General features: G+C 44.3%; 1 protein-coding gene across 18 annotated transcripts in view; it reads right to left on the bottom strand.

Annotated features, from left to right (window-relative positions):
* LOC137431129 (SAFB-like transcription modulator) overlaps window positions 1-14,470 on the bottom strand; it is a 150,176-nt gene that overhangs the window by 1,898 nt on the left and 133,808 nt on the right. For 10 of the 18 annotated variants that reach the window (XM_068122096.2, XM_078781507.1, XM_078781521.1 and 7 more), the window contains 3 exons: window positions 6,520-6,861; window positions 5,330-5,561; window positions 4,957-5,099 (listed from right to left, as the gene is read on the bottom strand). In XM_068122096.2, the coding sequence (XP_067978197.2) occupies window positions 4,957-5,099; window positions 5,330-5,561; window positions 6,520-6,861 (717 nt within the window). The remainder of the gene's footprint in view (window positions 1-4,956; window positions 5,100-5,329; window positions 5,562-6,519; window positions 6,862-14,470) is intronic. The other 8 variants (XM_078781511.1, XM_078781510.1, XM_078781522.1 and 5 more) reach the window with 3 other exon arrangements.

Genomic DNA, 14,470 nt, shown 5'->3' with positions numbered 1-14,470 from the left:
AGGACCGAAATCCGAGTGCTCAATGTTCCATCAGCCTTCAACAGGTCTACAAAAGTACAAGACCTGCCAATAGAATCCGATGGTTCACTTTAGCATGGGTGCACACATGAAGGCACCACAGGTTGTACCCCACAAACAATTCCATGCAAGAAAAGAGAAATAGAAACAATCTCGACTAGAACGGCACTCGTAGAGTGCATGGTCTCACCTTGCACACTCATTCTGAACAAAAATATAATCGTTAACTGAACCTGCTAACATTATGTCCCATATACCTGTTCCATCCATGCTCCCGATTATGTCACATACATTGCCATTTTCCTTAAATTTATCGATTGATTATTATTAGGAGATTTAACGACCATTTTTGTGCGCATTAGGGCTAAATAGCGTCAAGGTGAAAAGGATTCTTTTCAAACTATATATATTACCTCACCCCTTATAAAGGGAAGAGGAGAACAACAAATATATTCCCCATTATTCTGGAGAGTTTTTTTTACCCCCCCCCCCCCCCCCCCCCCATTTTTTTTTTTAACGTTTGAGCCTCAGCACGCTTAAATGTATATATTTAAGTGGAAAGGCGGGTTGGGGGAGGTCCATATGTAGAATATGGTGAGGACAGCCTGGTCGGTGCACTCGAGTAGTTTAGATTTATGCCTGTATTAGGGAGCTCAGTGGTATGTAATATGTGCACTGACAGGGGGCAGAGATCGACCTCAGCAGAATGAGGTAAAGTTGTATTGTATATAATCTTCTGCTGTGCAAGCGAGGCCAGGTGTTGGACTTGTGGGCACCAAGGCACACGGAAAGCAGAAAGCAGAACTGCTTTAAATGGACAACATATGGGCTGTTTGGCCCAGAGGATTTGTAAGCGATGTGATGCAGGAAGCAGCAGAGTCCTGGTCGAGGGCAGAACACTTACGAGGGGCTGCCCTGCAGGCCGGCACAGCCGGAAAGATGGCATGCCAACAGGAAGCAGGTGACTAATGAGTGAACAGTGAGAGTGGCAAGGTGGTCCCTGAGGGTTTAAAAGCCAAGTCCACACTTGAGTGGAGATGGAACAGTACAGCAGATCGGACATCTCTCCGTTTCGTGGCTCATGGGAGAACAATCGAGACGAAATGAGCGTGTCTCTTCATCGCCATTCTGCAGCCTGTGCCATACCAGCCTGAGCGAACTCAAATCCACACCTGTTTGCCCCTTTGTTCTGGTTTGAATCCTGTACTTTAGCACGATCGCTTGGGACGTTAATTGATGGATGAGAGTTTGCGTGTACGTGTGTGCATGCGTATGTGCACGTGTATGTGTGTGCGTATGTGCGTGTATGTGTGTGTGCATGTGTATGTATGTGTGCGTGTGTGTGTGTGTACCAGTCAATGAGTGTGTGTGTGTGTGTGTGTCTCAGTCAATGTGTGTGTGTGTGTGTCAATGAGTGAGTATGAATGTGTGTGTGTGTCAATGTGTGTCTCAATGTGTGTGTGTGAGAGTGTGTGTGTGTGTGTGTGTGTGTGTGTGTGTGTGTGTGTCAGGCAATGAGTGAGTGTGTGTGTGTGTGTGTGTGTGTGTGTGTGTGTGTGTGTGTGTGTGTGTGTGTGTGTGTGTGTGTGTGTGTGTATGTATGTATGTGTCCGTGCATGTATGAAGTTTGAATGTGATGTATGAAAGTCACGTGAAAAAGTAAGTACACCCCATGTAAAGTTTTGACTTTTTCAACATATTTCAACATACAGCTATTTGATCTTCATTTCAACAATATTGATAATAAAGGTGATATAATATAACAAATATCATGAAACATTTACATTTTGTAGTCCATTGTATAATTTAAATAAACATAAATGCAAATTTCGCATGTGGAAAAAGTAAGTACACCCCGACATTTATCACTACTTCAAATACCTAAAATTAGAATCAGGTGCACCAGCTCAGGTGCAAATGATTAGAACATCGTCAAGAGAGGATCTTGGAGGAGCCTGTCTTATTTAAACCTCAGACATTTAGTTTGGTTTGCTCTTTGTTGTTGAAGTGTGCCACGTCACCATGCCGAGATCAAAAGAGCTCTCTGAGGCCTTCAGAAAGGAGGTTATAGATGCCTACGAGTCTGGGAAGGGATATAAAGATCTGGGATACGAGTCTGGGAAGGGATATAAAGATCTCCAAACAATTTGAAATCAATCATTCGACTGTCCGGAAGATCATCTACAAGTGGAGAAGATTCCAAACAACTGCCAACTTGTTCAGGCCAGGCCGCCCCAGCAAGTTCAGCCCGAGAGCAGACCGCAAGATGCTGAAAGAAGTCTCTAAAAACCCCAGAATGTCATCACGGGACCTACAGGTAGCTCTTGCCACTGTTGATGTCAAAGTGCACGAGTCTACCATTTGAAAGAGGCTGCACAAATTTGATCTACATGGGAGGTGTGCCAGAAGGAAACCTTTGCTGTCCAGAAAGAACATCAGGGCAAGACTAAAGTTTGCCAATGAACACCGAGGCAAAGACCAGCACTTCTGGAACAATGTGCTCTGGACAGATGAGTCAAAGGTAGAGCTATTTGGCCACAGTACCAGAAGACATGTTTGGTGAAAACCAAAGACAGCATTTGACCACAAGAACCTGATACCAACTGTAAAGCATGGTGGTGGAAATATTATGGTTTGGGGCAGCTTTGCTGCATCAGGGCCTGGGCAGCTCACCATCATATAATCCACTATGAATTCTTCATTGTATCAGAGGATGCTTGAGGATAATGTGAGGCCATCTGTCGGAAAGTTGAAGCTCAACTGAAGGTGGACCTTGCAACATGACAATGACCCTAAACATACCAGTAAATCCACCAATTAATGGCTGAAAAGAAATGGAGGGTTCTGGAATGGCCAAGTCAAAGCTGGGATCTAAATCCCATCGAGATGTTGTGGGGGGATTTGAAACGAGCTGTGCATGCAAGAAACCTCTGGTGTTGGGCTAGCGGCTAGGGTGCCGGCTTAGGATCCAAGGATCCTGGGTTCGAATCCCGGTCGATCGCTGAATTAACGCCAGGGGGGTTGACTCAGCCTGTCATCCTTCCGAGGTCGGCTAATTGAGTACCAGTTCACTGGTAATTCCCTGTTTGTCGTTAAAGGCGGCAAAAAGGGTTGGCGTCACGAAGGGCATCCGGCCATAAAACATTGCTTCAAATAGGGGACCGAAAAACAACAACAACCACGGTTCCCGAAAAAGGCCAACCCCCGCTTTGCGGGGAAAAATGGCCTCTAAAGGTGGGGGGGGTTTTTTTTTTTTTGTGCATGCAAGAAACCCCTCAAACATCGCACAGCTGAAAGAATTCTGCATGGAGGAGTGGGCAAAAATTTCTCCCAGTCGATGTCAGAGACTGGTATACAGTTATAAGAAACGCCTACTTGAGGTTGTTTCTGCCAAAGGGGGCAATACCACCTATTAGAGCCAAGGGTGTACTTACTTTTTCCACAGGCGAAATTTGCATTTATGTTTATTTAAATTATACAATGGACTACAAAATGTAAATAAACCACCTTTAGAGGCCATTTTTCCCCGCAAGCGGGGGTTGGCCTTTTTCGGGAACTGTGGTTGTTGTTGTTTTTCGGTCCCCTTTTTGAAGCAATGTTTTACGGCCGGATGCCCTTCCTGACGCCAACCCTTTTTGCCGTTTTTTTTTTTTTTTTTGTATACAAGATCGAGGCTCGTGAAAGAGCTAACATTAATCACACAAAAAGACAAACCGACACACAAAACACAAAAAACAAGGGGAGCGGCAAACAAGATGGGGAGAGAGGGGGAAGGACACAAAAGAGAGGGGGAAGAGGGGGAAGGACACAAACACAACATTTGAGAGCAGGGACATCGGGAGGACTTGGGGGGAGGTGGGAGAGGATTAAAACATATGAACACTGCAAGGACTCTGGGGTGAATTACCGGGGGTAGAAAAGATCAAGGTTTTCGATGGGGGACGATAAGAGATGGTGGTGAACAGCTGTTTTAAAGACTTGGAGGGAGGAGTGGGATTGAAGGGAGTGCGGGAGTTTGTTCCAGAGGCGGGAGAAAAGGGGAATGAAAGAGTGAAGGTGAGCAGAGAGCCTAGACTTTGGCAGTTTAACCATAAGAGGGTTGCAGGCAGATCTTGTGCGACCTGAAGGAATATTGGGGGGACAGAGCACAGAGAGAGCTGGGGGAGCAAGGCCGGAGAGGAGTCGGTAGAAGACAGAAAGACGACAAGCAGGGAATTACCAGTGAACTGGTACTCAATTTGCTGACCTCGGAAGGATGACAGGCTGAGTCAACCCCCCTGGTAGTTAATTCAGCGATCGACCGGGATTCGAACCCAGGATCCTAGGATCCTAAGCCGGCACCCTAGCCGCTAGCCCAACACCAGGGATTCCCCGGACTACAAAATGTAAATGTTTCATGATATTTGTTATATAATATCACCTTTATCTATCAATATTGTTGAAATGAAGATCAAATAGCTGTATGTTTAAATATGTTGAAAAAGTCAAAACTTTACATGGGGTGTACTTACTTTTTCACGTGACTGTATGTGCATGTGTACATACGTGTGTGTCTGTGCTCATGTGCCCACTTTTTCCCCTTTGAGTTTTTGAACGCCAGTTGTTCCGTATATTTATAGTCTTGTCCCTCCTTCCCCATATTGCTTTTGTAATGCGTCTTTAAAAAAAGAAAAGAAAAAAAAACCAGGGACCATGGATTTGTAACAAAGATATTTGGAGAATGAAGTGACATTTCATATTCTTGTTGGATTTTCCAATCCCCAAAATCTGCAATTCAGTTTCCACAATGGGGATTTGACATGCAGCAAACTGCAGTATGTAAGTGACAAATTTGGAATGGTCAGTAATGTTATACTGCAGTGAGGCCAAACTATTTCCCACCAACCACCCAAAGGGGAAAAAAAAAAAAAAAAAGTTCTTGGAAATGTAATTTTTTACCGCATTTGTTGGGATAAGAATCCTGCAGAACGGTGCAAGTCTTGCCCAAAGGCGTTCGTTTGAGGAGGGCCACTACCACCAGTCCACGGTTCCCTTGCACCACGATCTGGAAGCGAATGTCGCTCAACACCAAAGTGAGACGGCTGCACACAAAAACCACCGGCATGTTAAAAACCATCGCGAGAGATGTACCGCATAGTGTCATTTGCAGGTACAGCCATTCTTCAATCGGACATCAGATGGCGTTTATGCAAGAATTAACGGAATCAAGTATAAATCGAAATGAGAGGCTGTTATGAGATCTCAAAACAATAAAAGTATTGCAGAGCAACGATATGCACATGATCATGGCAACTGTCAGCTTGTCACATACAGCAAGTGTAGCGTGAAGTACCGGCACGCCTCCGCTGCCACCAACACTGCCACTGCCACCGCCACCACCACCACCACCACCGCTGGCACGTTCGAGTAACGAGCGGGATGCATCACGTGACGCAAATACACCACCACCCCCGCCGCCACCAACACCGGCATTCGCCGGTAGGCCACGAAGGTCTGGCTCGCGTCCACGCTCCATCCTCATTCGTTCGTTGTCCCGCGAATCCCTGTCACAAAACGCCACAACGGATGATCAAATTATGTTTGGTACGATGCACAATGATACTGCCAAACTGATTAGAAATAAAGCAGCTAGGTGATTGCATTCTCATTCTTAAAAAAATAAAATAATAATAATCACAGGAATAGTTCTTTGCGACTAACTGAGGGTTATTAAGCCCATCCTGCCACAGTGAATAAGTTTGTCTGCATTAAATGCTTAAAACTGCATTATTGCACAACTATTTCACAAACAAGCTTAACTTCCTACATATTTCTAACTATTTAAGAGAACCAACAATTTCAATACAATCACAACAGGCAGACAAACCAGAACTGCAGAATTATCTACGATCCCTTCATCAGATACCTTCAAATGTATTGCCTCATTAAGCATGTCTACTCGCCTGTTAGGCAGACATCAGTCTCTTCACATTGGCAGTACCCCCCACTGGCTATTATGCTCAAAGTGCTGATAAAGAACATGACTGAGTCCACTTTACGACGGATTGAAAAAAGAACGAAAAAGAACAAGTACGTTTGAGGTCGAGATGTCAAGTTATTAAACTTTCAAGTGGTAAAATTGCAAAATTGTCCAGGATAGGCCAATCCTGAACAATCGTTTGCGTTAAACCAAGAACAACAAATATTAGAGCGCACGTCTCGGCAGTAGGATCTGGGGGTCGTAACAGACACGTGGGAGGATGGAGGGTTTGGGGTGGTGGGCGGGGTGGGTAATCAAGACAGCACAGCACCAGGAAGCTAAAGCTAAACCAAAAGAGGCAGTGTGTTTATTTACTCTGTTCCAGAATATAGTTAGGCCTCATCTTGAATAATATGTGCAGTTTTCATCATGACATCTGAGGAAGGATATAGCGGCCACAGAGGTTCAACGTATAGAGAAACCCAATTTGATTATTTGGAACTGAGCAAGATAACCACTTGACCAGCTGCTTTTCCACTAACCTCGTATCCCTGCGGTCAGTGACCACAGAGCGCTCTCCTTTCCATTCTTCCCGAACAGTGGCTCGCCGTGGAGAGTCATGAGGAGAAGAATGAGTACGCTGTGTCGGGTCTCGTGCCTTGGCTGATACGCGGTCTCGCCCCATGTCCATGCGGCGTTCATCGCGATCTCGTGTGTCCCTCACTTCACCACGCCGTGGCACGGCTGAAGGGGCAGCGTCGCGTGACCCCCGACTTTCAAAGGTGCTTGCAAAGCGGCCACTGCTGAAGACGGGCTGCTCTTCGCGTCGGCCCATCGAGTGCTCGAGTGCGCGGCTGTCCCTCCGATCATACTGCTCCACACGCCTGCAACCCATCATGGTAAAAGAAGAAGAGCTAAGCCTATTCGCAAAATGATTGAAGCTGCGACGCTCTGCTACAACCAAAAATAGCAAATGGCTCAACAAAACCTGCAGTTCTCCCAAATCGAACCTTCAATGTTCTCCCATTATCCCAAACGAATGGAGAACTATACACCAATCTGTTTCTCAATTTCAAATCGTGCACGATGGTGATATAACCAGACAGGTATCGAGGCTCACAGAAAAGCGAAACAAAGCGCATCGGGGTGATCAGGTAAGTGGGGATGAAGGGGAAATGAGGACAAAAAGATATGGATGCACTAGAGCATGACGAAGAGTTGCAGATGGAGGAAAGACACTTCCGAATACAGAAAGGATGAATTCGACATTAGAACGTTATTTTTGTAAAAAGGATGCAAAATACTGATTTTGGTACTGGTGGTAGTGGCCCTCCTCAATGCAAAATGCAAAATACAGACTCCCCACACCCCCAGGTTTGATGTCTGTGCACAAGTGTGTGAAATAAGTGAACTCGTGACTTTCAAGCAGGCCCGCCGCCCTGCCAAGAGGTCTTGGGTGTGAGGTGTTGGGCTTCAATACATCGGTAACCTTTCTTTAGGTTGCACTGGAATTTCTGGGAACTAGCTGAATGGCAAGTCTACGACGGGGCCGAAGAATTGTATTGCTTATCTCAAACAGCTCATGTAGTCATGTTCTGTGATAGTTGCATTATTTAATTAGCTCAAAATTAAATTTTTTGTGTGCATATATCTCTGCAATTGAATTATAGCTTCAATTTTCCATCCACTTCAGATGCCACTATTTGGGCCGACATGCCTCCACCCACATTATTATACATACTTGTGCCATGTTTGTTTTAATTTAAATCCCTTCAGCTGTTCTCAAGTATCACATTTCTCCGATTTCGATTGTTCTGTTGCATCCTCATGAAAAGGGTTTTAAATATATAAAAGTGTTAAAAAACTGGTGAAAACCGAACTAGCTTAAGGTGGGCATGGCTCATAGTATAGTCAATATAGCGCCAAAATACCCCTACCCCAAAAAAATTGCAAAAAAGCGTTTTATGGTTATTTCTTGTACTTTAAGGCATAGTGAACAACATATTAAAAGTTGGACAGAAATGGAGCACGGGAAAGTAAAAATTTCTGACATTAAAAAATGGCCCAAATCTGCCCCCGTTTTGTTTCCATGGGATGGGCATGATAGCTGCCATCACACCAGGGAAGCAAGCTAGTCAAATCATTTTGAGACAGAAAATTGCTGACTTGAAGCTTGTCGAACTGACAAAGATTGATATTATAGATTACCGCTATGCAAAGCAGATCAAACACAATGTTGAATTTCAGCCCCTCCCCTTCTCGTCTGCCTGTGACCGCACAGTTGACATCTTCTGGGAAATGTCCTTTCGCTTCAACAAGAGTACGCCTAGTTGGCAAGGCATGATGCATTTACTACACAAGGAGTGAGAGCATCCAGGGAAGTCGTCCGTACAGTTTCTCCCAATGATTGACATGAATCCAGGGTACAAAACCTGTATACTGTCCACCCTAGATTACCTATGCAAACTTGCGTCAAAACACAACATGCCAACCATTATTACCTTCAACCAACCGCTGTTTTGGAAGGCTTCTGGGATAGTGAATGCTGTTCCAGATGATAGCCCAATCAGGAATGTGGTGTTACTGCTTGGGAGCTTCCGTACTTTCATGAATTTGTTGGGAGCAATCGGAACTTTGATGGATGGCAGTGGACTTAAGGAGATCCTGGATACGGTGAAAATGCCATTGTACACATGATGAGCGGAAAAGCAGTGCAGCGAGCATTTCGTGGGCACCTGCTGGTGGATCCGTGTCTTACATGTCATATTGTGGCTAAAATAATGGAGGATGACCCTGGTTTTCAGGACCAGGTAAAGGAACTAGAGGAACTTTACACGCTGATGGAGACTGGTGAAAATGACTTGGGAGTCATTGTTGCAATCAGATTGCATTTGCCAGATTGACAAAGCTTTGACACTCAAAAGGAATGAACTGGCAGTTGTTCTAGATGGGGGATCGCTTTTGCACCGCTTAAAATGGATGGAGGGGTGCACCTACAGTTCAATTGCAGATGACTACGCCTCATTCACAGTCAAACACTATGCCAAAGCCACTGTAGTGTTTGATGGTTATGGAGCTGGGCCAAGCATAAAAGACTGTGCTCATCAGCGTAGAAGTAGAAATAAGAATGCGAACAAGGTGAACATTACAGGGGCGACAACATTGTTTGGAAAAAAGGAGGATTTTTTGTCAAATGAAGCAAACAAGCAGGCAATTATCCAGCTCATCATGGAACGATTGCGACAGAGGGGCTCCGAGGTGATCCAAGCTGAAGGAGATGCCGATGTTGAGATCGCAAAAGCAGCCGTCACAAAGTCTGCTTTCAAGTCTACCACACTCGTTGGAGAAGACACCGATCCCCTCCTACTGTTGCTCTACTACACTGAGACAACAAACTGCACTGAACTCTATTTCCACTCGGACAAGGTAAAATCAAATGTCTATAATATCAAGGTCCTTAAGAAGATACTTGGAGAAGCAGTCTGTAGTGATCTATTGTTCATTCATGCGTTCACCGGATGCGACAACGTCCAGAGTATTTGGGATCGGAAAGAAATCGGGGTTCCAAAGAATCATCAAGAAAGAAAAGGAAATGAAAGACTCTTCGAAAGTGTTCTGCTCACCAAAGCAAAGTCAGGATGCTGTGGAAACCAGTGGCTGCAGGGCAATGGTGGCACTGTTCAATGCAAATCAGAATGACTCCCTGGCATCTATCAGGTACAATATGCTCTGCAAGAAAGTTGCGAGAGCTAAGGCTTTTGTCATGCCTGAAAGACTGCCCCCAACATCCTCAGCATGTAAATTTCACTCCCTGCGGGCGTATTACCAGGTTATGGAGTGGATTGGCCGCAGTGATGAAATGGAGCCGTCCGAATGGGGATGGAGGGTAGAAGGGGGAAAACTCATTCCAGTGATGACAGACAAAAGCCCTGCTCCAGATGTATTTCTTCAGATTGTATTTCTTCACACTGCAACTGTTCAGGAGGGTGCAAAACCCTAAGGTGTACCTGCAGAAAGCATGGGCTCAAATGCAGCAGTGCATGTGGGCATTGCCAAGATGGCAATTGTGACAATATGACAAATGAACCAGTGACAGAAGAGGATGATGAACAAGACGGCATCTGAGAAGCCGAAATGTTGGATATTACACATTATGACATCGGTAGTGAGTAATACTAGTGTTCCCTTGATTAGGTCACTGATGACGTCATAGATGACGTTGTGACATCATTGCAAATGCGACATTCATTCCAGAAAGTACTGTTATTTGAAAAACATTGGTGAAAAGAACATTTGTTCAAACATCAGATTTGCAATTTGAATTTTTTTATGGTTATTGGTCAGATTTTTGACGTCATTTTTGGAGACTTTCCCGTGCGCAGAAATTGTCCAACTTTTGATATGTTGTTCTCCACATCAAATACTACAAGAAAATGTCATAAAACGTTTTTTTGCAATTATTTTGGGGTTACGTGGTATATTGACTCTACTATCACTTCTTCCGTGTTGCGGCTACAATATCAGTAGATGCAGAATATAAATTATCAAATTTTTATATTTTTTGCCTGAAAAATATTACAGTATAGTATTATTATGTAAAACTGTGTTAAATTAAGGAAAATACTGTTATCCAAAAAAGTGTCAACAAGCGTTACGCCGAGGTCCCCCGTCGGTGAAGTGATGCGAGTTGACAAAGTGGAAGACGCAAGGCGGCCATCTTGGATTTTGACGTGGGTTGCACCCACACACCAAATTAGAATTCGTTCCTTCGCTTACGCACGCACACACGGGCGGAGGGGAAAACTATAGTCCCCCTTTCGCTCCACGGTGCGACGGGGGACAAAAAAACAAAACATGAAAACTGGACGAACTTAAAGTGGGCGGAGCTCACTTTTTCCGCAATGTGGAAATTTGTTAGCTTTGCGGCATTGCTCTGTAGAAACGAGATGTTTTATCAAATTCTCGCTCGTTCACGCTAATTAAATTTACAAGTTCTTCAGATGACTTTTAAATACTGAAACTAAACGGATCTTTCAAGAACTGAAATGTCAGGTTGAAACTGTTGGAGTCAGTGAAGCGCTGTTCAAATTTTTGCATCAAATTCCTGAGTCGATCTACATATTGCTGTAGCTTCGACAGTTCAAAATCGATCTTTTCAGTCTTTTCCAGAAAGATTTCCAGGTATGGAAAAGTCTGTAAAATCCTGTTTCTGGACTTGTACCAGCAGCAGATCGAGTTTTGATTTGAACTCTCCAATGATTTGAGCTTGATCGCAAATGAGCATACCTTTTTCCCTGCATTTTCTTGTTCAGCTCATTCAAGTGATCCATTACCCATCCACCCTCCTGCTCTTGGCACTCTGAATCATGTGGTGAAACAATTGCTTTGAAACAACTTGCATTCTCTTCCTGGAATGAAAATCCAAATGAAGACAACCTCAGTTAATTCCATAAAGTTCGCAACAAGTTCCCCAAATATTTGTCCCCCAAATATTCCTACAGGTCACACAAGATCTGCCTGCAACCCTCTTATGGTTAAACTGCCAAAATCAAGACTCTCTGCTCACCTTCACTCCTCTTTTCTCCCGCCTCTGGAACAAACTCCCTCACTCTCTGCAATCCCACTCCACCCTCCAGGTCTTTAAAACAGCTGTTCACCACCATCTCTTTTCTTCCCCCATCTAAAACCATGAACTTTTCTACCCCCGCTAATTTCACCCCCAATCCACTTTTTTGAAATACCAACTTCTGTCCTGGAAGTCCTTGGTGTCCTTGTGTTTTATACTTCTCCCACCCCACCCCCCCCCCCCTTCCCACGCCTCCTCCCCCCAAGCCCTCCCCCTCCCCCTCCCACACATTTCCCTGCTCTCAAATGTTATGTTTGTGTGCTTCCCCTTCTCTCCCCATCTTGTCTTCCGCTCCCTCTTTTTATATATTTTGTTTGTCTGGTTGATTTGTTTGTTAAATAAATGTTAGCTCTTTCACGAGCCTCGATTCAGTATACAAAAAAAAAAAAGAAAAAAAAGTGTGTCCACTCTCTGGAGAGCCAGAAAACAACATATGTCCAATCTCAAGAATGAGCTTTTAAACTTGTCTCCTTACTATAAAGCCTGGTGGCACCTTGTAAAGACTTACAACCTCTGCCGCTGCCCTCGCCATGCTTTGTCCCCCCACAAGTATCTGTAGGACACACACGATCCCACCAGCAAACCCCTCCTAGTGAAACTGCCGAAATCCAGAACCACTGCTCACCTCCACTCATTTATTCCTCTTTTTCCCACCCGTGGGACCACCATCCATAATGCTCTTCAATTCAATCTCATTCTTCCCTCCAGGTCTTCAAAACAGCTGTCCACCACTGTCTCAAGCCATCGCCCATCCAAAATAATGATCATTTCTACACCTGTGAACCCACCCCCACCTGTCCCAAAAATGTTGCTCATGAACTGCTGTTGGCATTTCCCCTTTCTCCTGCTGTTCCCTTTGTTATGTTGTGTCCAGATTTGTTTTCTTTGTTTTGTGTCATGGCTCTTCCACGAGCTCGGACCATGCAGTTTTAATTTTTAAAATCTTCCCCCTCCCCCCAACTATTCAAACAATGCCCCCCCCCCCCCCCATTCACAGATTCAACATTCACGGCATTTTCCAGGAACGTATCCCCCTGCGAATGTCAGGGTTCGACAATATCATGTAATATTTCAAAAAACTGGACGAGTTATGACAAAATTTGGTGGATGAGCTGGTTCGGTCCCAACACCAACTTGATTGGATTTCAGTTAATGCCTGGATGCACATCTGGCCAAACAGTGGGACAAGAAAAAGTAAACTGTTCAGCCTGGCAGGCAGGATTATGCACTCTACCAAGTGCAGTTCGTTTTTTGTTTCCCAATGCCCACCTGTAATCCCATCGCGCGCGTGCGTGCGTGCGTGCGTGCGTGGGTGTATGTGTGCCATTTTTCTCAGAGCTGGCTGAACAGATCTTCATAACAAACTTTCAGAGGTTCATCAGTGAGTGCCTGGGAGTGTTTCAGGCAAAAAAAACCGTGTAGTGGAGCACCACCTGGTGATGGTGGCAGAGGGTATTACAATTTCCTTTTTTCCCTGGGCAACACCGAGGTTAAAGCACTCTTTGCAAGAGTAAACTTTTCCTCCTTCTCATCTCCCCTCCCCCAAAACAGAAGAGCCCGTCAATGCCACCCCCTGGACCTCGAATCTACAAAAGGCAATACTGCAAAATAAAGCCAAGCTTCAGATCTAACATAAACCATGTAAACTTAATGTTATTGCCCTTCCCCTGGCTCATATACAGTCATGTGAAAAAGTAGGTACACCCCATGTAAAGTTTTGACTTTTTCAACATACAGCTATTTGATCTTCATTTCAACAATATTGATAGATAAAGGTGATATAATATAACAAATATCATGAAACATTTACATTTTGTAGTCCATTGTATAATTTAAATAAACATAAATGCAAATGTCACATGTGGAAAAAGTAAGTACACCCCATGAAATGTTTTTTAAAAATCTTTTTAACATATGTGGACATATCAATATTTGATCTTCATTGAAACAGTATCTATAGATAAAGGTGATCTAATTGAACAAAAAACAATGAAAAATTGACTTTGCAATAATTTATTCAACAAAAAATTGTTGCACAGCAATGCACTACTCGTTTCAAATCCACCCACAACATCTCGATGGGATTTAGATCCGGGTTTTGACTTGGCCATTCCAGAGCCCTCCATTTCTTTCTTTTCAGCCATTCCTTGGTGGGTTTACTGGTATGTTTAGGGTCATTGTCATGTTGCAAGGTCCACCTTCGGTTGAGCTTCAACTTCCCGACAGATGGCCTCACATTATCCTCAAGCATCCTCTGGTAAAATGAAGAATTCATAGTGGATTATATGATGGTGAGCTGCCCAGGCCCTGATGCAGCAAATCTGCCCCAAACCATAATATTTCCACCACCATGCTTTACAGTTGGTATCAGGTTCTTGTGGTCAAATGCTGTCTTTGGTTTTCACCAAACGTGTCTTCTGGTACTGTGGCAAAATAGCTCTACCTTTGACTCATCTGTCCAGAGCACATTGTTCCAGAAGTGCTGGTCTTTGCCTCGGTGTTCATTGGCAAACTTTAGTCTTGCCCTGATGTTCTTTCTTGACAGCAAAGGTTTCCTCCTGGCACACCTCCCATGTCGATCAAATTTGTGCAGCCTCTTTCTAATGGTAGACTCGTGCACTTTGACATCAACAGTGGCAAGAGCTACCTGTAGGTCCCATGATGACATTCTGGGGTTCTTAGAGACTTCTTTCAGCATCTTGCGGTCTGCTCTCGGGCTAAACTTGCTGGGGCGGCCTGGCCTGAACAAGTTGGCAGTTGTTTGGAATCTTCTCCACTTGTCGATGATCTTCCAGACAGTCGAATGATTGATTTCAAATTGTTTGGAGATCTTTTTAAATCCCTTCCCAGACTCGTAGGCATCTATA

Source organism: Myxine glutinosa, chromosome 7 (assembly GCF_964187855.1).
Source record: "Myxine glutinosa chromosome 7, kmMyxGlut1.1, whole genome shotgun sequence".
Lineage (NCBI taxonomy): Eukaryota > Metazoa > Chordata > Myxini > Myxiniformes > Myxinidae > Myxine > Myxine glutinosa.
Note: the sequence above shows the minus strand (reverse complement) of the source record. Positions and strands in the feature narration are given on the sequence as shown.